General features: G+C 39.2%; 1 protein-coding gene across 1 annotated transcript in view; it reads right to left on the bottom strand.

Moving 5' to 3' along the window:
* Positions 1-23,562, bottom strand: part of LOC142336679 (uncharacterized) — a 115,397-nt gene that overhangs the window by 33,751 nt on the left and 58,084 nt on the right. The window contains exons 9-12 of the mRNA XM_075385589.1: positions 23,226-23,527; positions 14,751-15,125; positions 6,843-7,110; positions 4,116-6,531 (exon numbers count right to left, since the gene is read on the bottom strand). Coding sequence (XP_075241704.1) covers positions 4,116-6,531; positions 6,843-7,110; positions 14,751-15,125; positions 23,226-23,527 — 3,361 coding nt within the window. The remainder of the gene's footprint in view (positions 1-4,115; positions 6,532-6,842; positions 7,111-14,750; positions 15,126-23,225; positions 23,528-23,562) is intronic.

The following is a 23,562-nucleotide window of genomic DNA, read 5'->3' as shown; positions in this document are numbered from 1 at the left end:
TGTCGTTCAGTTTCGTTTCATTTTAAAGTAAATTATAAAGTTGTAAACTGGGTTCAACCATTTGAAATTATATGGTGGTAATTTAGCTCAGCAAAACAAGGAGTCAAGAGCGAGAGCGAAAATATCCATTAAGAAATCATATCGGTCAAAAGATCCTATAACCAGAGAATGTTAACAAATCACTGTACAATCATTGACTCCCGCATCTTTCGTTAGAAAACTCATTTCTTAATTTTCTTAATTTTGACAACAATTGAAGAAAATTTTTCCTCAAATTAAATACTTCTGTTTTAAAATTTCCTCGAAACTTCTAAACTTAGGGGACCTCTGTCTCCGTCCTAGTAAAATAGATAGAGATTAGTTTTCTAAAATTTGAATAGCAACAGCAGTTGGATAATGTACAGCATAAACCGACTACCGTCAGATGAGATGCTCTCGGTTGAATTGCTCTCGAACGACAGGTAGGGGGCGGAGTTTAATTTGGGGGTGCAAAAACTCGGACCTCATAGGGGTTCTCACCCGCAACCTCCAGGATAGCAGTCGGAAATCTTAACAACTCAGCAACAACGGCTTTGCCACTCAACCGCTAACAATCACTTTTCATTAGCAACAAACTTTATTTCAGAATAAGAGCAACTGAAATCACTCAAAATGAAGTGAAGCGTGAAAAAGTAGCTTGAGAAGTCACAGAATGTTAAAACACAAAAGCACGAAAACAGTCAAACAAAAATTTTGCATAAAAAGACCAAAACGTTTACAGCAACTGCTTCAAACTTCGTTCGAGAGCAATTAAACATTTTTTCCGAAATTAAATTCAAAAATAGATGATCGAAAAGCAGACAATAGCCAAGAAATACACCACTAACACTCCATAAATAACAAAATCACAAAGACCAAAGAAAAAGAGCTTGAAAATATGACTTAATTAAAATTATACTTAATTTCAAATTAATTTTAACGAAATGATGTCTTTCAAGTCAAATAGACTTATAATGATCGAGGTCGGATGAAAAAAATTAGATGAGACCAATAACAACCCCACTGTCGCCCGTATTTAACATCTAAACAGTTTCAATAAACCAACAGCGCATGGTTCCTTGACGAAGCAGTTTCTCGTCAAAAAGTAAGCTCAAAGAAGTTAGAGACAAAAATGAACATAATAAACATAACCGACTAACGTCGGGCGATTTGATCTCAAAAGAATGGTGAACGGTTGGATTCGCCAGGAAACTAGCTACGGTTTAGTGCGGGTAGCTTTAGCTTAACCAAAGGGAGTGGGGTGAGCACGGCGTGGGAGAGCACAGGTTTTTGGGGTGGCAAACCGGGGTTCGACCATGCTTGGGTATGGGTCGAACGAAGTGCAGGGGTGGGGATTTGGGGGGGGGGGGAGTGGGTTGGGGGCTGTCTAGTAAACCAAAAGGTTCCAAGAGAACTTAATGCCGACCAGACGTTTCCCGTTTTTGTGACCAAGATGATGAAAGGATGAGACGAACAATCAGTCAAGCAAAAAATTGCATAGAAAAGACCACAGAACTAATATAATTGATACAAACTTCGTTTGAGAGCAATTACAAGACTGCTCTCAAACCCTCGGGCGGTTGGCTTGGTAGCAGCTATTTCAATCGAGCTTAGGGATGCAAATGCAAGCATTAGAGGGGGGGGGGTCAAGCATTGAGGGGAGGGGGTGTCATGCAAGTGGGGAGTGGGTAGGGTTATGAACGGACGAGGGCGGCCCAGATAGCCAGCTGTATGGTCGGAAGGAGTGTTTAGGGGACGGGTGACTGAGGTGGTCAAACTTTCTCAAAGTTTCGCATACTTAGGGACTAGTAGGGCTTAAGGCTATAATCAGGCTGCTCGGTCTTTCATGCCTTCTGGCTTACCTGTTTCTCGCGTTTTCAAGTACGAAAAGTCAAATGGTTTAAACGAAAAATCGCATTAAAGAAAAGACCATAGGACTAATAAAATTGCTAAACTTCGATTGAGAGCAATTAAAAAATAATCCTAAACGACAGAACTAAATGGGTCAACCAAAATTTTAAAATGACTTAATCTAATTTGCGTCAATTGATCCATTTTATGATAAATCAATTGTGTCTATTTTAGGTAGTAAAAAAAGAACTAAATTGAAAAATTTCCGAAAACTTCATATAACCTCAATATTTTCCTATAATTCAAAACACACCAACAATCTATTCTTTTCGGAGAGCTTTTCAATGATACCATTTTCGTATCTCCAAAAACTCATTAAAAAAACGTAACTAAACAATCAGTCAAGCAAAAAATTGCATAGAAAAGACCACAGAACTAATATCATTGATACAAACTTCGTTTGAGAGCAATTACAAGACAAAATCATAAGCAACTAACGTAGGGTAAACTGCTCTCAAACCCTCGGGCGGTTGGCTTGGTAGCAGCTATTTCAATCGAGCTTAGGGATGCAAATGCAAGCATTAGAGGGGGGGGGGGGGGGTCAAGCATTGAGGGGAGGGGGTGTCATGCAAGTGGGGAGTGGGTAGGGTTAGGAACGGACGAGGGCGGCCCAGATAGCCAGCTGTATGGTCGGAAGGAGTGTTTAGGGGACGGGTGACTGAGGTGGTCAAACTTTCTCAAAGTTTCGCATACTTAGGGACTAGTAGGGCTTAAGGCTATAATCAGGCTGCTCGGTCTTTCATGCCTTCTGGCTTACCTGTTTCTCGCGTTTTCAAGTACGAAAAGTCAAATGGTTTAAACGAAAAATCGCATTAAAGAAAAGACCATAGGACTAATAAAATTGCTAAACTTCGATTGAGAGCAATTAAAAAATAATCCTAAACGACAGAAATAAATGGGTCAACCAAAATTTTAAAATGACTTAATCTAATTTGCGCCAATTGATCCATTTTATGATAAATCAATTGTGTCTATTTTAGGTAGTAAAAAAAGGACTAAATTGAAAAATTTCCGAAAACTTCATATAACCTCAATATTTTCCTATAATTCAAAACACACCAACAATCTATTCTTTTCGGAGAGCTTTTCAATGATACCATTTTCGTATCTCCAAAAACTCATTAAAAAAACGTAACTAAACAATCAGTCAAGCAAAAAATTGCATAGAAAAGACCACAGAACTAATATAATTGATACAAACTTCGTTTGAGAGCAATTACAAGACAAAATCATAAGCAACTAACGTAGGGTAAACTGCTCTCAAACCCTCGGGCGGTTGGCTTGGTAGCAGCTATTTCAATCGAGCTTAGGGATGCAAATGCAAGCATTAGAGGGGGGGTCAAGCATTGAGGGGAGGGGGTGTCATGCAAGTGGGGAGTGGGTAGGGTTAGGAACGGACGAGGGCGGCCCAGATAGCCAGCTGTATGGTCGGAAGGAGTGTTTAGGGGACGGGTGACTGAGGTGGTCAAACTTTCTCAAAGTTTCGCATACTTAGGGACTAGTAGGGCTTAAGGCTATAATCAGGCTGCTCGGTCTTTCATGCCTTCTGGCTTACCTGTTTCTCGCGTTTTCAAGTACGAAAAGTCAAATGGTTTAAACGAAAAATCGCATTAAAGAAAAGACCATAGGACTAAACTTCGATTGAGAGCAATTAAAAAATAATCCTAAACGACAGAAATAAATGGGTCAACCAAAATTTTAAAATGACTTAATCTAATTTGCGCCAATTGATCCATTTTATGATAAATCAATTGTGTCTATTTTAGGTAGTAAAAAAGGACTAAATTGAAAAATTTCCGAAAACTTCATATAACCTCAATATTTTCCTATATTTCAAAACACACCAACAATCTATTCTTTTCGGAGAGCTTTTCAATGATACCATTTTCGTATCTCCAAAAACTCATTAAAAAAACGTATCTAAACTTGCGTTCGAAAAAACATGATTAGCATAATTGCTTAACACGTTGTGCTAGAGCAAATAAAGAACTATATATCTAACAGAGCAAGACTTTTTCCCAAACAACAGGAGGTTAATTTTGCACATTTTGATCTGAATTTACGCAAATGACTTCTTGTGCCAATTAGTTAACCCAAAGACCTCAAACCAGTAAAAAAAACCCTGAACAAAAACTTGGTAAAAGAAAAATACAGCTGCTACCAAAAATGCAAAAGCTGCAACACACCTGAGAGGATTGAGGAATAAATTGACTCTGTCTTGACATTAATCATTGCATCTTTAACACCAGCTTTCGATTGCTTCGAGAAAGACGCAGAATTTGGTCGGGTCACTTTCAGCACTCTTGTTGGGAGCTCACTTGGTCTGTGTGTTGTAGTGGTTCTCATGGAGTTATCAGCAAACAGTTCCGAATCGTCAAAGAACAATTTCATCAGTCTGTATGTTTCTCGTGTGTCGTAGCTCATAAATCTTGTTACAGATTTAAACGCCTTGCTTGGTAGTACTGCAGCGACACCTTTACTGTCGATGTTATACAATTTCATGATTCGTTCATACACATTCAAAGCACGTAGGCAAAGAGCAATGCAAGGATTTGAAGACAAGAACTCCAAACTTGGCGAATAATTTGGATCTCCCACTTCAAACACCGTCAGTTCTCGAGACTGAGATTTTGTCAATTTGGATCTGTATTTAAGTCCTACTAGTTCAATTTGTTCACAAGAATAAGCAGTGGTTCTTTGCCAATCATACTGAGGGGCTGACCTTTTTTCATAAACGGAATCTGACAATCGCCCAATTTCAAAACCAATTGAGGACAGCTCTGATTTCCCAACAAAACAAACAACACAAAACGACTCCGAGTACGTATCAGAATGGAACTCTTCAATAGATCTAGGCAGTGATCCGGTAGTAATATGATTGGGAAGTGATTCGAAGTCACCACCCAAAACTTGCAAAATGGCAGGAGATTCTTTGGCAACGTGAAAAAGTCTGTCTTTAAACTCAGGTTCAATTCTGGAAGTCAAATGAGTCCAGAGACTATTAAAGATATTATTAATCAACATCCAGGAATGCGAAGACGCATTTTCAGCACTTAACCTGATACAAGTTGCTGGTTTTGGATCTTCGTTTTGAAAGAAGGAAGCGCAGTATTTATTAGGAATGTTAGCAACCTGTGCGCATCTCTGGTCAATAAAACTCCGCTTCAGACCTCGAAAATCGAACCCAAATTCCTGGCAAAGAGAAATTATGTGACCTGACAAGTGGAAAGGCACCAGCGGTGAGATTAGCAACAGTATGTTAGACTGCAGGACAGCGCAAAGCATTTTGGGAGGCGACGCTATTACGTCCTCAGCAGCACCGTCAGTTTCTTTCGACCTTTTATTGCTTTTACTGTTTGGAACTTTGTCACCATCTGCACAGCCAATCGCGGATTGACGATATTTCGAATAAAATCTGTTTTCTTTTGTATTTACAGACTGTGTCGATTCCATACGGGTTCCAAAGTACTTGACCAGTTCTTGACGCGAATGATTGCGCGGAACATAAATGAAGCAGTTAGAACCCGATCCGAAAATTGCAGTGAGCGATTTCGGCTCAGTAATTCGAGCCAGAACCGGGTTCAAATGCCCAACCGTATATGTCCACTTATTGAATGCATTGTGCCCTCTAAGAGCCAGCGCCAACACTGGAACGTGGACACTTTTTTCCTTGGCATATTTAGAGAAGTCTTTAAACTGGTGATAATGTACAGATGATTCCAGTTGTTCAATTGTTGGATTCAACAATCTAAGACCACAAATATCAAACTGCATTTGCGTAATTTTCAGCAGTAGGTGGTACATTTTATGACGCTTCGCATAAATTTCCTCATCAACTAAACACAGAACGTTTTCATATCCACTGTGAGAATCGCAATCAAAGTGTTCCAAATAGGCTTCAAAGTCTTCCGAGCTGAGGTTTGATTCCTGTTGGTTGATTGTGTGCCAAAAGAAGCCAGGCAGGGAGTCGAACAAGTGAAGAGTTTGTCGTTTGTCACCAGATATTCGAAGCAAAGACGAAAGTGTACAATCTGGTAGTCTTAACGAGTATATATGGTTCTCGAAAATTTCGTTCGCAACAATCGCACAGTTCCAATCAACAACATCGCTCAGTTTCATGCTATTCAAGAATTTGTTCACAACCTGGTAGAACACATTTTTAGCATTGCCTTGACCTGATTTGGACTTTTTCTTTTGTTTTAAGAACTGTTCTTTCAGAAAAACTACAGGGTAAGCAGGACTAACAGCAACATGAATTATCAACTCTTCCTGTAACACAGTTTGTTGCATTGATGTAACCGTAAATGGAATAAACATGTCTGTTTCTGACACTGAGCTTCTCACTTTTTCGTAGTTTGAGCAGATACCTTTCGATTCCCGCGCTAGAGAAAACAGCCAAGTTAGAAGGGCGCAAAAACAGCCAACACTTTGCAATGATGAATTTTGTGTGTCTCTGTTGTTAATGTTAGTGTTGGATTCTTGTGTGTTCTCTAAGTTTATTGAGTTGGGTCTGCTCAGTTGCATGGTTAGGAGTAGCATGTCATCCTTTTCAGTTTCACAATTCACGGGCAGAGGAGCAATGGCATCGCTGAAGCTTTCATCCTGAAAACAATCATTTTTCAAATATGCCTCCTCAGTAAAACCATAGAACATAACCGACTAACGTCGAGCTAATTGCTCTCAAACGACCGGCTGGCTTCGTCAGTAGCTAGCTAGCTACGGTTTAGTGAGGCTAGCTTTAGCTTAATTGAAGGGGCGGTCTTTGGCAACACGGGGCCACGTCCTTACAGCCTGAACGAAGTGCAGAGGTGGGCATTGAGGAGTGGGGGGGGGGGGGGGGGGTGGGAGGGGGCTGATGCAGACAAGCAATCAAGCAGACAAGCAATTACCGCCACACAAAGTGCGTGTCTAACCATATCATAAATTGGTTCCGTATTCGGGGCCGGGAACTGCTTCCTCTGTTCACAGTCATGCATATAAATCTGAATCAACTGTCTTCTCAGAGCGAGCCTAGACTCTCTTATGGCCTCCAGCCTCGCTCTCTCCTTCTTACGCTGCATTATCATTTCCTCGTAATCAATTACTTGTTCGGGTTGATTGTCAGCTGCTGTCATTTCTTTTGTGTCAGCTTTGACATGGCCTCTTGGTTTGAAGGTCCCGAAGTTCTCATCGTTAGAGCTTCTATAACAAACATTTAAAACCCAATCTATTTGATGTAGTGAACAGGCTCTGAATACCTTAATTTTGGTTATATAGACCATTATAAAGACAAGCTGATAACAATGTATATCGAATGCATATTGAATAGTTGCTTTGCGACTCGAATACAAAACCAACTCGAATAACTAAACAGACTCACTAATTCGCCCTGAGAAGGCCAAAAATCTGCTAAAGCCTTTGGAATCTATTTAGCACTCCAAACAAATTAGGCAAAAAAATGGCAAGACAATTTCCTCAAAATAAAAAAACATAGCAGGACCAGTCCTGAATTACAATTCTAAGAATTGAAGCAACTAAGTTAACAATATCGACTTCCTTAAAAGATCAGCCTCCGATGGAAAACAAATACCAAGTAAACAAAACATTGCAAAAATTAAATAAAAAAACGAAATTATTTCACTTCTTTTAGAAACAGATTGTCATCAAATTTGATAATTCCAACAACGTCAACATCAGATGACTTTTACAAAATGGAAATTTAGACAAGAAACACCAACTTTGCACACTGCACAGAAAACAAAACAACAAATATAGGGCAAACGGATTTTTACCAATGTCATTTACAATAAGTGGCATTAAAGTCGCTAAAAAGCGCATCTAAAATTTGAGTTCCCCAACACCTATTGGACTATTTATTCATAGGAAGAATATATCAACTTTAACGAAAACAATTGGTGGACAATTAAAAAAAAATATCAACAAATGCAGGCAACAATCAAAAGTTCAAAATAGTAAAAAACAAATGGTGTCGAATCCAATTAAAGTATTAGCATTTAACCTAAACATTGACTAGATCTGATTATGCTTAAATGGAGAGCAAAAAAGACTTTTCATTAATATGACTAACCGAAAGGACAGCAAAAACTAATATAAAACAATCATAATCCAGAAGAAACTTTAAAAATATTAGAAAACTAATTGAATCAAGTCGTCAATACCAGCAGCTTTGAATGTAAAAAAACAGATAAACTCAAACATACCTAAAAAACAAATGAAATCCATAATTATTGAGATTAAGTGACAGGCCAAAAAAAACTACAGAAAATTAACCTCCGAAAAAAATTTTTTGAAAGCAGCTGGTGTTAAAAGAGTTGAAGCTATCTGATAAAAACAAACTTAAAGTTGATCAAAAAGGGACTCATAAGAGAAATAGTCTGAGCTGTCCAAGATACGAATAAGTGACAGAGACAAGAAAAGCTAAAAAAGACGGAAAAACCAAAAAGTTGCCAAATTTTTTTTCAAAACAGTTGTCAACATGGTTAAATCCATTAATTCCAGCTCAAATTAGTAAAAAATTTCAACATGTCTCAATAGAGCCATAGACATATTTTTTAATAACACTTAATAACAAAACAATAAAAAACGACAAAACGGGCTAAATCAACAAAATATCACATTTAATGAAGACAGTGTAAAAATTTGTTGCGTTTTGAAGCGTTTAAATAAGTGTAAATATGTGTCAATAGAACATACGTATTGCCGCACAAAAAAGTGCTCTCAAAAACAAAAAAAATTTGAACACCATTCTCACTTCACTTTAAAAAGCACTTTGAAAAAAGTCACGCCTTTTAACTACTCGGTTTGCGCTCCTCTTATTATTCCGGTATGACTCAAATCACTTATAACTTATCATTGATAGGAAAAGGTCAAAAAAATGTGAACAGATCTTAAAAAGACAGCACACCATTAAAATTTTATATAGCAGTAATCTAGGCAAAAACAGCTGAGCAGTAACAATTTCAAGGCGACAATAGCATATATTGAAAAATAGAAGAGTTAGCTGCGTTTTGAAGGCACGAAGGGTCATAACAATTCGTTTCAAAAAATAACTTGACAACTCAAAAAACAACCGACTAAATTCCGACTATCTGCTCTCAATCGCCCCGCAGGCGTTTGTTTGGCTTCGGTAGTTCCCACCTGGAGCTCATGCAAGAACTGGGAAGCGTGGTTCAACTGATTGGTGGCGGGGGCAGGGTTGGGACGGTTGCACGAGAAGGGGTTCCAAACCTCCAGGAGGAGGAGGGTGGACTGGGGTGGGTGGGAGGGGGTGATTGAGTGGGGGGGTTCAAACTCTCAAGATTAAGAACCACCCTTCACACCATGAAATTGTCTCCAAGCAGTATTCGTGAATCACATTCTGATAGATTGGTTGGGCGTACAGCTCTAGGAGAATTTGATGCCATCCGAGCGTTAACTGTTTATCCGTTTTTGCAGGCGAAAAGTCGAATGGGTCAGGCGGAAAGTCGGTCAAGCGGAAAATTGCACTGAGAAGACCACAGGACTATTATAATTGCTATAAATGTCGTTTCAGAGCTATTGGCAGTCTGCTGAAATTGAGCTCAATCTTATGTAACTTATTATGTTGACACATTGTCGGTGAAATGACAATTTTTAAAACAGCTGGCAGATTGCCAGAAAATACCCGCAATAGATTCGTAGATCGGCAGTCTAAAAAAACAGTAAAAGACAGACCAAAAACATTCGTCTTTTCATTGAAGGCTGATCTGTTATATTTTGATTTAAAATCTGTATAAGTTATTGCTGTCTCTATTAGCTGATCTCAAATAACCTTCATTTGAGTGACAAACACCCATTTGACCTTATCTCTTTGAATTAAAGTAAACAAAGGTCAATTTCAAAACGAGGAAGTCATTTTTCAGAGTGAGGTAAGTCAAGTGTGACCAAAAATTTAATCACGCTCATGAACAAAAAAAAAACTCGCTCCACTAAGAGCGAAAAATGACTTCACACATGCAATTCAGTTGAAATTGCATGAACGAATGAACAAAAAGTGGCTGTGACGTCATATGGTTGTAACGAAAATCATGACGAAATAAAAAACATAGCCGGAAGAATTCCGGAAGCGACTCGAAGCGTCAGAACTTCACTAACAAAACCGTAATTGCAACGGAAGCCACTAGCTTTTGTATTAAACCATTAACTCACTACCTCCCCAGGTCTGCTCTAAAAATTGGTGAAACTCAAACCACTGTCAACAAGAGAAACCAAATGCAGCAAAATTTTATATTATTGAAAACGTTTGGTAACGTTAAAAAATCCAAAACAATTAAGGTGTTCAAAAACCTGATAGTCTGAAAAAGCTGAAAAGGTTATCAATAGCCCTCAAATAAATCAATATTCAAATCTGAAAAAGATCGCGAAAGCAAACGGCAGATAATAATCCTAGAAACTAAGTTTAATCTTTTCAAAAAAGACAGCTCAAATTTTAGAATCAGAAAAGACCTATAAATACACTTCTAATCACTGCGACTAAAAAAACACAACACACACCTGTTCCTTCTTGTACATATGCTAGACAACATGATTTCATACTAAACCGAAAATAAAATTGATCATAGAAAAGACATAAGCAGCAGAATATTCAAAGTCAAAAAATCGTTTTAAATGATACCAAGGCCGGAAGAAAGCTGTAGTAAATAGTCAGAAATGAAAACTTTGGAAAGAGTGTGCTATCAAACTCTCAGTACTGCCTTATGTTGAATGAAATCAATTGCAAACCAAAGAAATGACGAAAATCTAAGAAAAAGCTGAAATCATTGATTTTTTACAACTAAAAAAAATCAATATACCAAAAAGAAATGTAGGTACCAGGACAACACTAGAATGATACTAACTAGAATGTTAATATGGGCACAATGTAAGAAACACCGCAACAAAAAGTCATTCTTTATTTTTGAAAGTTGAAAATCAATTTAAAAAAATTCAAGAAAAACGAATATATTTCATTGTTCAGCATTCAAGACATAGAAAAGATAACTAGTCATCCGATACAAAGATCTATCCTCCTGAAGAGAACAAAAAATAGGAAAAAGCAGAATTCATAAACACGAAACATTGAAAAAAAGCCAAAATTAACTAAAAAATCAAGAATTGTGTCAATTTTCAACTTGAAACGCATTTTCAGGCTCTGCAAAACACTGTGGTATCAATTTCCGAGGTTGACATTACAATATAGTATCGAATAAAATTTATTTCTACAAGAAACCAAATTAAAAGCAAAATAATTGGGCCAATTAGACGAAAAAACGGCTAAAAATGGTCATCTATATGTGCAATTGAGTTAAAAACTACTTTTTAAAGTCAAAAAGTCATTCACTAAACGCAGCACATGATCAAAAAATTTCTCTCGCTCAGCGAAAATCTGTTCACCAAGACAGCTTTTCTCACTTTCGCTTTTAGGTCAAAATGCCGCGTGAACAAATCTATTTCCTGTAAAAAAACGAGAGAAAACCAATACTCCTCTTCGAGTCGTAAAAAACCAAGAGAAGGCCAATAATAGCCCCAGCTGTCGCTGTGCGGCTATTAAAAATATTTAGGGTGTCACGTGATGATTTCACATTACTCTACATCAAATGGTGCGTGCACCAGCAGTTTGGTGAAGGGTTGGATTAACTAGGAACGTAAAAAGACGCTTGTAGAGTTCTCCAAGCTGCTAGTCAATTAAAAAAAGAACCAAATTGAGCGCATTTTTAATTTCAAGTTAAGCAGATAACTACAGCCAATTCAAATCAGCTGTTTAAAATTTCTACTTACTACAAACTCCAAGTTTGCGCAATTAAGAGCTTCAAAGCGCAAATCAAAGCTCTATGAAATATCAAAAATGTTTTGAAGAAATGGCTTTTAGGATCTAAGGACATGCTATTCACTCAGCAAACACATTACTCAGATCTGACAGATCATCAATAGGCTTCAAAGAAATCTGGTCAAATGATGCCTTGAAGCAGTTGAAAGAAACTTGGCCACGAATTCTTCCTCATACTAAACAATTCTTCAAGATAACTCGTGGAAAAGTTTTTTTAAAATCTCAAATTCAGAGTAGGGAAAATTTTGCGAAAAATCAGTCAATCTTTGAAGGTAAATCAGCATTATCTTTAACTTGGATAGAACACAGATAGAAAGAAACCCTTCCAACTTGTTTCTGTCCATTGCTTGTATACACATTGCATAGCCAGGATCGTATTTGAGCATTATATTGAGAATTTTCTTACAATTATGCCAAGAGACTTGATTTGCAGCTAGTTGCGTTATTAGATGGTTTGACTAATTTACATGTTTTCTTTAATTTCGAAAACTTCTCTAGCTAAACAATGAAATATTGGATTGATTGCTTCTAGTGGGCTTTCTCCCCCCAGAACTACTTACCCAAAAATGATCTCAAATGCAGTTCCTTTACACTTAAACCTAATCAATTGGCTCCAGCCCCACATAAACCTAATCAATTGGCTCAACTTAGACTCGAATGGCTCTACTGCTGACTTGCACGGTGAGAGAGAATATTGTTTTGATCTGGGAAACTACTTAATTGATCAATTAAATTTTTTTTTCGAAAAATTCGCGACTCTGGGTAGGATAGAAAAGGACTTAAATTTGTGCAGATAAACAAATTTTAACAACTTCTGGAATTCTGTTACTATTGGTTTCTCCCAACATTATGGAACACGAGCTTCCCGATGCGTCATTAAAAAGTACTCTGATTACAGCAACCAACAAAAAAACTAGTTTTGAGAATAAACTATTGCCACAGAACTGACCTGGTGAAAACTGCTCGATAATTTCTGTATTATATTCGACAACTGTTTCATGCACAAAAATCAATATCATTGAATTCTTAGTTCCATTAGATCTGACTTTATGCTGTTTGATTTTCCAACTTTTTTCTTTGTCTCTTGTCCAGATCTCTTGTCAATGCGTCAAGTGGTCAAAAAATTTGCCTTTGATAAAAACTCATTTCATTCTGTCACCGAACATTTGTAACCTTTTTATATCTGATTACTTCAACTTACTTGATTCAGTTTTGTCAAATAGGAAGTTTGATATTGGACATTTTTAAATTTTCAACTTCGTTATCACCTCAAATAGAGCAAACAGATCAGACTGATTGAAATCATCTTCCAGTTCTAAAATATGTTCTCTGATGTTTTTTTGTGTAGTTGGAATTAACTGACTTATTGCAGCCTACAAAAACAAATGAAACCTAAAAACGTCCGCAATTAAATCCTCATTACCAAAACGTTCTTCAAAAGAGTTGCCTAACATGAGATCGATTTTAAATCCATGTTCGTCAAAATGAGGAATCATTAAGAATTTTTTTACAGTCGTACAGTAAATGGTTGTTCTGGTCCCCATTGTGGCTTACAACGAAAAATTAAATGGAATAGAAATGTGTTATGATCACGGAGAGTAGCCCTAATTATAGATGTTCCATTGCCATGACTACAGTGTAATACACCAATTCTGCGTTTACTGAATGTTGTTTCCTTTGTGCTGCCAATTATTTGAGAAGTAGACAAGTCAAACGCACTGCGATCATTTTTCAAGCTATTCCTTTTGCTGCGTGGCTTCATATGGTCGATATTAGGGTCACGACATCATTAGGTTGTAACTCAAATTTATCTAGGTATTCTGTAGGCGGCAGGCACCCCTGTAAGATTTTTTAATTGGAAACACTTGTGTCTGTAGCTAGATAGTTTATGCCTTTATGCCATTTGATGCATTTATGAAAATAGATTGCGATACCATCTCTGTTCGACTCTCTGCTTCATGCAATTAGTTTCTGATAGCCATTTATTTCAAAGTAATCTGTGTCGCAATTGTCATCGAGCCATTTTTCAGTTAAACAAGTTCAAATTTCAGGAGCAATTTCAATTACATTACACCTATACAAATTTCAATTTCTAAACTGATTAAACTTAAAGCAAATACTAATCTTCATTCGCTCTAGTGAAACTCGATTAACTATTATACTATCTCTTAATGACCGGCATTTATCAAATTATACAGCTTCGTTTGCTTTTGCAAACTCGAGCAACTAAATAACAGCCGTTTGCATAGCTGACAGCGGCTATTAGGAACTTTTTTATATCAAAAATTTATTGACGATGATCTGTGAGCCTTCTCAATGTCCTGCCGACGCCCATCAATCGTAAAATAGAGCAACAATATATTTGATATTTCTCCAAAAAAATGGCCATGTTATGTTGGATTTAGATTTATGCTACCGCACCAAAAATTATCTCAGAGAGGAGGTTGAAAACAGATCGGGCTAACAACCGACAAAATTGCTCTCTAACTGACCGGGTCAATAAGTTCACTAAGAGGCTGTGTTGTTCACCAAGGAGCTTTATTAACGGTTATTACAGACCACTATTTAGATTAAAATGAAAATTTTAGATCAGTTTTGACAAGCTTTTCATTTGACTTTCAACAGTGAACTCTATTTCAGATGCCATTTCAAACCAGATGCTTAAAATTGAGAATGAGAGAACAATTTAGATCACACACAACAAGAATTCAAGGACGAAAAAATCACAGACAGCTTATTGACACACACGACTGCAATAATCTCTTCAGAGTTTGCTCAAAAACAAATGAAAAGCATCATCTTTTCCTATCATGATTAGAGCATCCAAAGCCTCCCGCGACTCATGACAACTTTTTGAATCAAATCACGCTCAAGAGCTTAATATAATTCAAATTGTTTTTGGTTTGTGATTTTATAGTGGTTGGATTCGGTTTGGTTGAGTAGCAGAAAAATGCACGAAATGTGCAATAAATTCCAGATCAATCAAAAGCAGCCTGACCTGAGAAAACTGCTCTCTTCGCTGTCCATGTACTCGCCATCATAATCGTCATCAATTTCTTCATCATCAACCCCACCATCTCCAGTTCCCGCAACCGAATCTTCATCAGTGATAAACGAGGAAACACTTATTGCGCTCTCCCTGTTAGTTGACTCGTCATTACCCCGTTCCCCCAATTTTCCTTTCCCTTCATCGCTTTCCCCAGTTCCATTGGCAATTCTCCACTGCTCATCGACTGGCCATGCCCACGATTCAATAAGTTCCTTCTTAGTAGCTAATTCCTCCTCCGTCTTCCTCTTTTTGCTAGTCGATTCTGGCTTCGGATCGACAACGTCAAGCTCAACCGTTTCGTCAGCAAGGATGTTGTATGGAATTCTGTCAAAGAAGAAAAATTTAACATAACCGATTAACGTCGCGCAAATTGATCTCAAACACCCGTCTGGGCTGTGTGCGATGTTCCGCCTTCAGTTAATTTTGAATGTGTAGTGTTGGTGGTGCTGCGGCCGGACGTCAGAGAAGCAAACTAATCAGCATGCTTCACTGACGCCAGTGTTGGTGGTGTTTCAAAAAAGAACCTTGAGTTATAGTTACTTTGGCACGATATGCCTGGGCTACCCTTTGCCCACTGTTGTTCCTTGTCAACAGTTGAAACTTTCGTGAGATTTGCTTCACAAATCTTCTTTTGCTACCGTGAAAAAGTCATCCATTTCCGAACCATTGTATTATATCTATAAAATCAACATTATGACTTGGTGTTTCTTAAAAATACAGTTTTTAGCACGTGCCTCTCCAGGTACACTGGGCCCCCATTTTTGGGCACCAAAAATCAGAAAGTTTGTAGTCGATCTGTTGTTGTTGTTGAAGTCTGTTTGAAGTTGCTCTTTGTCGTCTTGTCGTGTTCTCTTTTGCTCTGTTGTGTCTTTTGTGTATCTGAACTGTATTTCTTACTTCATCTGCTGAAGATTATGTTGAAATGTTGTATTGAGTTGTGTCCTCAATAAAACGCTGATCTTGAAGTTATGGACTCGTCCATATCTACAAGTATGTCTGAACTGACTTGGATGATGTCTACTGTTGAAGAATGTGTTTACTGCTGTTCGAAAAATGCTGCTGCTTCTGCTGTAGTAATTCTCGCTGAAGTGTTTGTTGTTAAAGTGAAATTTCTGCTGATTTCTTCTGTCGGTGTTGTCTGTAGATTGTTGCTGTGTACTAGTTGTCAACGTGCTGCTTGTAGTGTTATATGAAAGTGGTATGCTGGAAAGTTGAATTGCTTTTTGTGCTGATTGCATTTAACTGTGTACATTTGTAGTTGTTTTGAATCGACTTTTGTATTGGCTGATTGGCGATTGTCAAATACTGAACAATTTCTGGAAATGTTGTTGTTGCTGGTCTGCTCATTGAAAGTTGAGAAACTGATGCTCCCCGTGTTCCCTACCTGCCTAAACCTCCCACTTACTTGTATCTATTGCCAACGTTAAACTGTTTTTCCCAAATTAGAGTTTGTTGGAATACCAAATGTTTTGTAATAATTTTTACCGCCGATGTCTGGCTTTACCTAAGCTGTTTAGTGTCATATACCTATTCAACATACTGTTATCCTGTCGGTTCGACTCTCTGCTGTTTTGCAATAAGCTAATTAATTGTGCATTTGAATTCCGAAACCTACCTAATGTCTATCCAGATTTTGTCTTCCTGTTAAACCTACCTACCTAAATTTTCCCATTTGAATGAATTTATCTAATGTAAGATAAGCTTTGCTAATTTGAGTTGCCTTGTGAGTTACTTATTGAAATCCCTAATTGTACCTGAATAATACCTAATAGTCTCTTTGAATTGCTAATTCATTGAATTGAACTTTAAAATTTTCATCTTTCACCTTACCCTAATCCCAAAACTTAAATCAAGTTTGCTTCAGATTGTGTTTGAATTATTGTTCCCCATTTAATATTGATAATCTTTATGTTGATTTGTCGCTAATCAAACTCAGTTTAATAGCTGGTTTAACAAAATCCCCTTTTGATGTTTTAACCAGGCAAGACCTTACCACATTATCCTTACCTTTATTTACCTTCTGTACCCTACCTACCGGCCAAATACCCCTGGGTGTGTTGTTTTCTAGTATCCATACCATGTCCCCTACTTCTATTCCGTCAACCGTTGAATGCCATTTTAGACGTTGTCTGAGTGTTGGGAGATATTCCTTTAAAAGGCGTGTCCAAAACTCGTTCATGATACCGTTGACATTGTTCCATAGTTTTCCTGCTCCTCTGTCGTTGCTGCTAATTGTAGTGTCTGATGGCAGTCCTGATGTCATTCCTGTCAAAAAATGTCCTGGTGTCAGACTTTCCACATCGCGAATGTCACTGCTGAATGATGTTAGAGGTCTGCTGTTGAGTAGAGCTTCCAGTTGGCAAATGAGGGTTTAGAAACTGTCTTCCTGGAGTTTCCTGGAGCCGGCGATATTGAAGAAGAGTCGTTTGCTCATCCCAATGAGGCGTTCCCATGTTCCGCCAAAATGTGCTCCCGGCGGAATAAATTTCCATTCAATCTTTGTTGATTCCGCATATTTCTGTATCTCTGTAGTTGTGAAGCTGCTTTCCTGGAAGGTCTTTGCTGTACTGGTGAAATTTAAAGCGTTGTCGCTGTGAATTCTTTCCTGTAGTCCTCGTCGGCTGAAGAATCGTTGGAATGCCATTATGCATGATTCTTTTTGCAAGTTCCTGGTCACTTCGATAAGAACGGCTCGTATCGTCAGACAGGTGAATAAGCAACAGTAAACTTTCATAGCTGTGTTGATCTGGCTGTAAATTTCGAAAGGCCCAAAAAAGTCCACTCCGGTTTCTTTCAAGGCTACAGGTTTGACTGAGAATCGGTAACTCGGAAGATCTGACCTCTGAGGCTGGCTGTTGAGTTGTCTCTGTCGTCTGCATTCGTAGCATCTATTTGAGATCTTCTTCATTACTGTTTTGCATTGAAGAACCCAGTAATTCAACTGAATGCTGTGTGTTTGATGTTCTACTCCAACATGACCATTGATGTTGTGTTGCAGTTCCAGAAAAAGACGAATAATCCTGTTCCTACCATCTAAGATTATTGGCTTCTTTGTTGCTGTTGAAACTGGCGCGTTGGCTAGTCTGCTATTTGAACGAATGATACCAGCTTCGTCTATTGAAGGTGTCAACTGAATCAATCTACTCCTTTTCTGAACTGGCCTGTTGTGTGTTAGTTGATTTACATCCTTGTCGAACGATTGCTGCTGAGATAAACGGAAGAGAAATTTCTCTGCATCTATGATCTGTGGGTCACGTGCTTTCGTTTTGTTTCGTAGGTTTTTAATTTTGATGATGACGGCTCTGAGTTTCAAACACTGGCTAAACCTGTTGGCATCAATGAAGTCCTTGTCAATTGGCTGTCGCCGTGTTACCTGAGACTTCTGTTCTGCGCTGTTCAAGAAGACAATTTCATCTGCTGGGTTGTCCTTAGTATTGACGTAGTTCCACTGATTAAGGCTTGTGAGATCCCTTATTTCGGCAATTCGGTTTCCGATGTACATCTTGTGTTTCAACTTGAAGTTCTTTATCCAACTGAGAACGGTCGTGCTGTCACTCCATAAAAAGATTTTTATCAAACTTGAAATCCATTTCGTCCTCGATTGTTTTCTTCAATCTTGCTGCATAAAGTGCTGCTTGCAGTTCTAGTCTGGGAATTGTTGTTTGACGTAAGGGTGCCATTCTTGTTTTTCCCATAAGAAAACGAATTGTGGTTCCTTGGTTGCTGTTTGTCTTGATGTATGCTACCGCTGCTGTTGCTTCCAATGATGCGTCGCAGAATACGTGAGGTTCCATTGTGTCCCCAAGTCCTGTACCACCTACCAACCTGTTTACCCCTACCGTACCTAACAGTTCGGTTTCCTCTACCCAATCCTTGATGGCCTTTCCATTGTCTCCACTGATGGCTTTGTCCCCTTCGCGTCCATGTTTCCACAGTTCTTGCAGTAGAATCTTTGCTCGGATGAGGAATGGAGATATTATTCCCAAAGGATCGTAGAAACTTGACACAAAAGACAAACTTCCATTGTGTCCATGTTTTCCTGTCCAAGTTCTTTGTGTCTTTCGCTTTGAACAATATTTTGTCTTCGTCCAAGCTCCAATGAATTCCAAGTACTCTTTGATGAAAACCTTTACTGAAGATCTCCTCCACTGGCTTGCATAGATCCTCTTGAATCTGCTCACAAAACTCACGGCTGTTGCTGCACCACTTTGTCAGATTGAATTTACCTTTTTTCAGAGTATCCCTGACATCTTTGGCTGTAGTGAAAGCTGTGTTAGCATCACTGAAAGATGCGACCATGTCACTCATGTAGAATGTCCGCTGAAGGATCTCTAGAGAATTTGGGTGATCTTCGATGTCGTCTTTGGCTGTCTGTTGCAATACAAAATTTGCGCAAGCTGGTGAGTCCCTGGCTCCAAAGATGTGTCGTTGGTATTCGTACACCTCTAATTCTGGGCTGTTGTGTTGTCTCCACATGAATCGTAGATAACGTCGGTCCTGTTGTCTTACTCCGATTTGCATAAGCATCGCTTCGATGTCTCCCTGGATGGCGATGGCTCCCTGTCGGAATCGAAGCAAAATTCCAAGCATATTCGCGAGGAGGTCAGGTCCAGCTAAGAGTTTGTCGTTGAGGCTTGTTCCGCTTTGTGGTGCTTTGGCATTGCAGATTCTTCGTATCTTGGCGGGTTTGTTTGGGCTGACAAAACCATAGTGTGGTATGTACCATCCTGTATCTTTCTGTTGATGGAAAGGTACTTTTGCAATGTAGCCTTTTTCCAGGTCTGCTTGAATACCCTCATTGTTTTTCTTGTACTGATCAGGTCTCTTCTGTAGTCTTTTGACAAGATGATTCAGATGAGTCAAGCCTTGTGACCGGTTGTCTGGTAAACTGCTGTCGTCTTTCCAGAGAAGTCCCGTTTCATAACGTCCATCTGCTAGTCTCACGCATGTTGTGTTAAGTATCTTGGTGGCTAACAAAACTTCTGGATCATTTGATTTGGTTTTGGATTCCAATGGAATTGTCTCTGCTTTCCACCAATGCGAAACTTCTTGGTTGAGGTCATTGTCCTGTTCGAGGCAATTGCTGCAAAACAAAGCAGTATGATGCATTGAATGTTGTATTTTGCTGTCATCCAGTACTGTATGAGGTCCAGAAATATTCCAACCAAGTTTGAAAAGACTTGCGCTTGGTGCTGACGATGATCCTTGTTCCACTCTGACTGGTGAGATAAGGTTAATTTGTCCTGTCCAATCAATACTGTGACTTGGAGATTATCCAGAGTTGGCATATTGACATGTCTAAGGTGGTCATACTTTCTGGCAATGTCTCCCGGGTGCTCCCTCAGCTTTGGCAAATTGATGTTTTCCACAACATATATCTGTTTGAGATTGTAGCGTTCATTGTCTTCCAAATTTGAAATTTCTGTTGAAGTTGTGTAGCAAGTTTTTGTCTCTGTTCCGTTGGCTCCTTCCAAGACAAGTTGTTGACGTGTTTCTTTCTGAAGGCGTAGTTTGTCGGCTGTCTTCGAGAGAAGTATTGTCAAGCTGCTTCCTGGGTCGCTGAAGGCGTATGTCTGAACTTTGTTCTCTTTGTTATGTAAAATAACTGGCATGACATAAAGATTCGTTGTTTTAGTTGCTGCTGTTGTGTCCTTTGTTGTGGTTGTATCTTTGTTGTTGATGACTGCAAATGTTTTACCATTTCCTCTTGAGTTGTTCAATTGAGAGTTTGTTTGAACAATTGAGGTCAGTGCTCGTCCGTATCTACTGTTGGCACCCTGTAGCATAGTGTTGTGTCGTTGTCCGCATCCTTGCTCCCTGCAACTAGAGATTGAGGGACAATTGTTGGCTCGATGGTTCGCTCCCAAACAATTTCTGCAAAGGTTCAATTGATAAACCGTTTGTAATTTTTCGTCTGCTGTCTTCGCTTTAAACGTTGGGCACCGTCGTTGACTGATGATTACCGTCGTTGAAGGCACAAGGCAGAGGCTGGCTGTTGCGATTGCTTCCTCTTGTTGTTTGAAACATTTGTGTTGTGCTCCTCTGGTTGTACTGGTTCCTGTTGTTGTTGCTAAAGTTGGTTATGTTCTGTGTTGGTTGTTTTTGCTGCTGCTGTTGTTCCCTGCTAGGTTGAGTTGGTTGTTGATGAAATTGTCGGGTTTCATTTAAGTTGAAATTTCGTTGATGTGTATTACTGGCTGTGCTAAGGCTGGTGCTGCTTCGTCCTTGATGCTTTGAACGTTCATGTGCTTCGGCTATTTCTTTACGCCATTGGTTGAAGTCTTTAAGTGTCGGCTGTTGGATTCTTCGTCGTAAAACAAACTGATTCCATTTCAATTCTTCGCTGTAAGGTAGTTTGTCGGTTGCATGCTTCAAGATGGTCGTGCTGTTGAGATCGGCTTCGAAGTTCAGTTCTTGCCGTGTCCTTGTCATGGTGTTTATGAAAGTGGAAAAATTTACAATTGTCCAAGGAAGAGATTGTGTTGGTGGCCTGTAGTTGATGAGTTTCTCCAACAAGTTGCTAATGATGACGTTTGGGTTCCCAAAACGCTGTTTCAACTCGTTTATTGCATCCTTGTACAGGTTTCCGTTGCAGGCAAATCCTTCAATTGCTGTTTTGGCTTTTTCAATTACAAGTTCCTGTAGATAGGCGATCTTCTGTCCATCACTGAGATGAGTGTCTCCAATCATGAAGCTGAAACGGCTGTACCAATCTGCCCATTTGCTCGGGTCACCATTGAATTTCTGAAGATCCATCTTTGGAAGAGCTTCCACATAAGGCGTATAGAACGGAACTGGTTGTGATAACGTTGTTGACAATTGCTGTGGTTGTACTGTTGGCTGATTGAATGTCTGTGTGTCCCCCATTCCAGTTACTCTGTTCTGCTGGTCGTTTAGGCTGCTTGAGAAGCTGTTTAAGCTAGTCTGTCATACCAAAAGCTGTTGAGGTTGTCACGTTGAGCTGAATTGCTAGTTTCCGGTTGTTCGTTTCGTAAACTTCTGTTAATGGATGTTTGCTGTTGTCCAATTGCTCTAGTGTTGATGTTGATTGTTGAGTTATCCGCTGTCGAATTGGCTGTTACTGTTGTCTCGTTGTTGTCTTGTGTGTTGAACTTTGTTGTGGTGTTTTCCTGCGATGTGTGATTCTGAATTTTAATTTTCATGTCGTCGATGTTGTTCCACGTGTCAGTGATTTTTCCGATGTACTCCTCATGTTGATCTTCGTCAAGCTGTGAAATCAACTCGTAACTTGTTTCCTCGAACTCCGAAAATGTTTCCGCTGCCTTTTCGTGAATATTCTTTGCTGCATTTATGTTCCCACTGTCAATCAATTCGCTCATTGTTTGCAGGTTTTTTGCAATTTTCTCCCCCATCACCCGGATTTATGCTTTCAAAACGGGTGGTTGCATGGTTCTGTTCGGCATTGCTGTCAGGTTGTTTGTATTCTGCTTTGTCTTTTGTGTTGTTGAAATGTTGACTGCGTTGGGGGGTCTTTATTGTCCGGCGGAGGGGTGGGTCTTGGTCTTTGGGGTTGATTCGTGATCTTTGTCTTTGCCATTGCCCTTGCCTTTGCTTTGAGGTTGCGCGTTCGAGCTTGGTTAGGGGGGGGGGGGGGGGGTCACCAGAAAAAAAAACTGTGCGATGTTCCGCCTTCAGTTAATTTTGAATGTGTAGTGTTGGTGGTGCTGCGGCCGGACGTCAGAGAAGCAAACTAATCAGCATGCTTCACTGACGCCAGTGTTGGTGGTGTTTCAAAAAAGAACCTTGAGTTATAGTTACTTTGGCACGATATGCCTGGGCTACCCTTTGCCCACTGTTGTTCCTTGTCAACAGTTGAAACTTTCGTGAGATTTGCTTCACAAATCTTTTGCTACCGTGAAAAAGTCATCCATTTCCTAACCATTGAATTATATCTATAAAATCAACATTATGACTTGATGTTTCTTAAAGTTACCGAGAAGGGGGTAGAAATTGCCAGGTTGGAGGAGGGTCGACGGTGGAGCTTTGGGGGAGGGGGGGCGCGGGCTCTAAGAGAACACCTCGATCACTTAACACCCTCCGCGCGCTACCTGTTTATTCCATTTTTGTGCACGAGAAGTCAAATGGGTCAGACGAAAAATCGGTCTACACATGACTTATATAATGGCTAAATTTCCTTTGATAGCAATTAAACATGCCCGATATATAGAGATTCACTCTAATATGAATTGTAGCTTTAGTGACACAAATTATTGATGCAAACTTTAATTTTTGAAAAAAAACTTGTGCTAATTCGATTACAAACAAAAATTTCTCACAAAGACAAACTTCAAAAAACACGTTTATTGCAAAATGCCCGATACTTCGATTGAAAATTGAAAACGTTGTATGAAGCAACTGTGCATGCATTCCAGATCTACAATAGTACATATGAACAAGTCTAACCCTCTTGGAGTCAATTGCTTATTGATTTCTTTTCGCTCCTTCATTCCGCTGTCTTCGAACTTGCTTCCATCATGTACTTTTTTCTCCCCTCTCGCACAATCGCTTCCAACTGAAGATTCCTTTTCGGTCAAGGACATCTGCTGTTTCATCATACGTCTCTCCTCGTGCCACAATCGACCACTGTTCAAGGATCGCCTATCGTTTGCGAGCGATCTGTTGTTGTGATCCTCCCCATCGGCATCCTCAGAGTCACTGCTGTCTGATTGGTTCGATGAGCCGATCAGCGATGCGTCAAAACCGATCTAGAATTCAACGGGTCAAAAACAGAATGACAATT

Source organism: Convolutriloba macropyga, chromosome 3, assembly GCF_964194025.1.
Source record: "Convolutriloba macropyga chromosome 3, txConMacr16.3, whole genome shotgun sequence".
NCBI lineage: Eukaryota > Metazoa > Xenacoelomorpha > Acoela > Convolutidae > Convolutriloba > Convolutriloba macropyga.
Note: the sequence above shows the minus strand (reverse complement) of the source record. Positions and strands in the feature narration are given on the sequence as shown.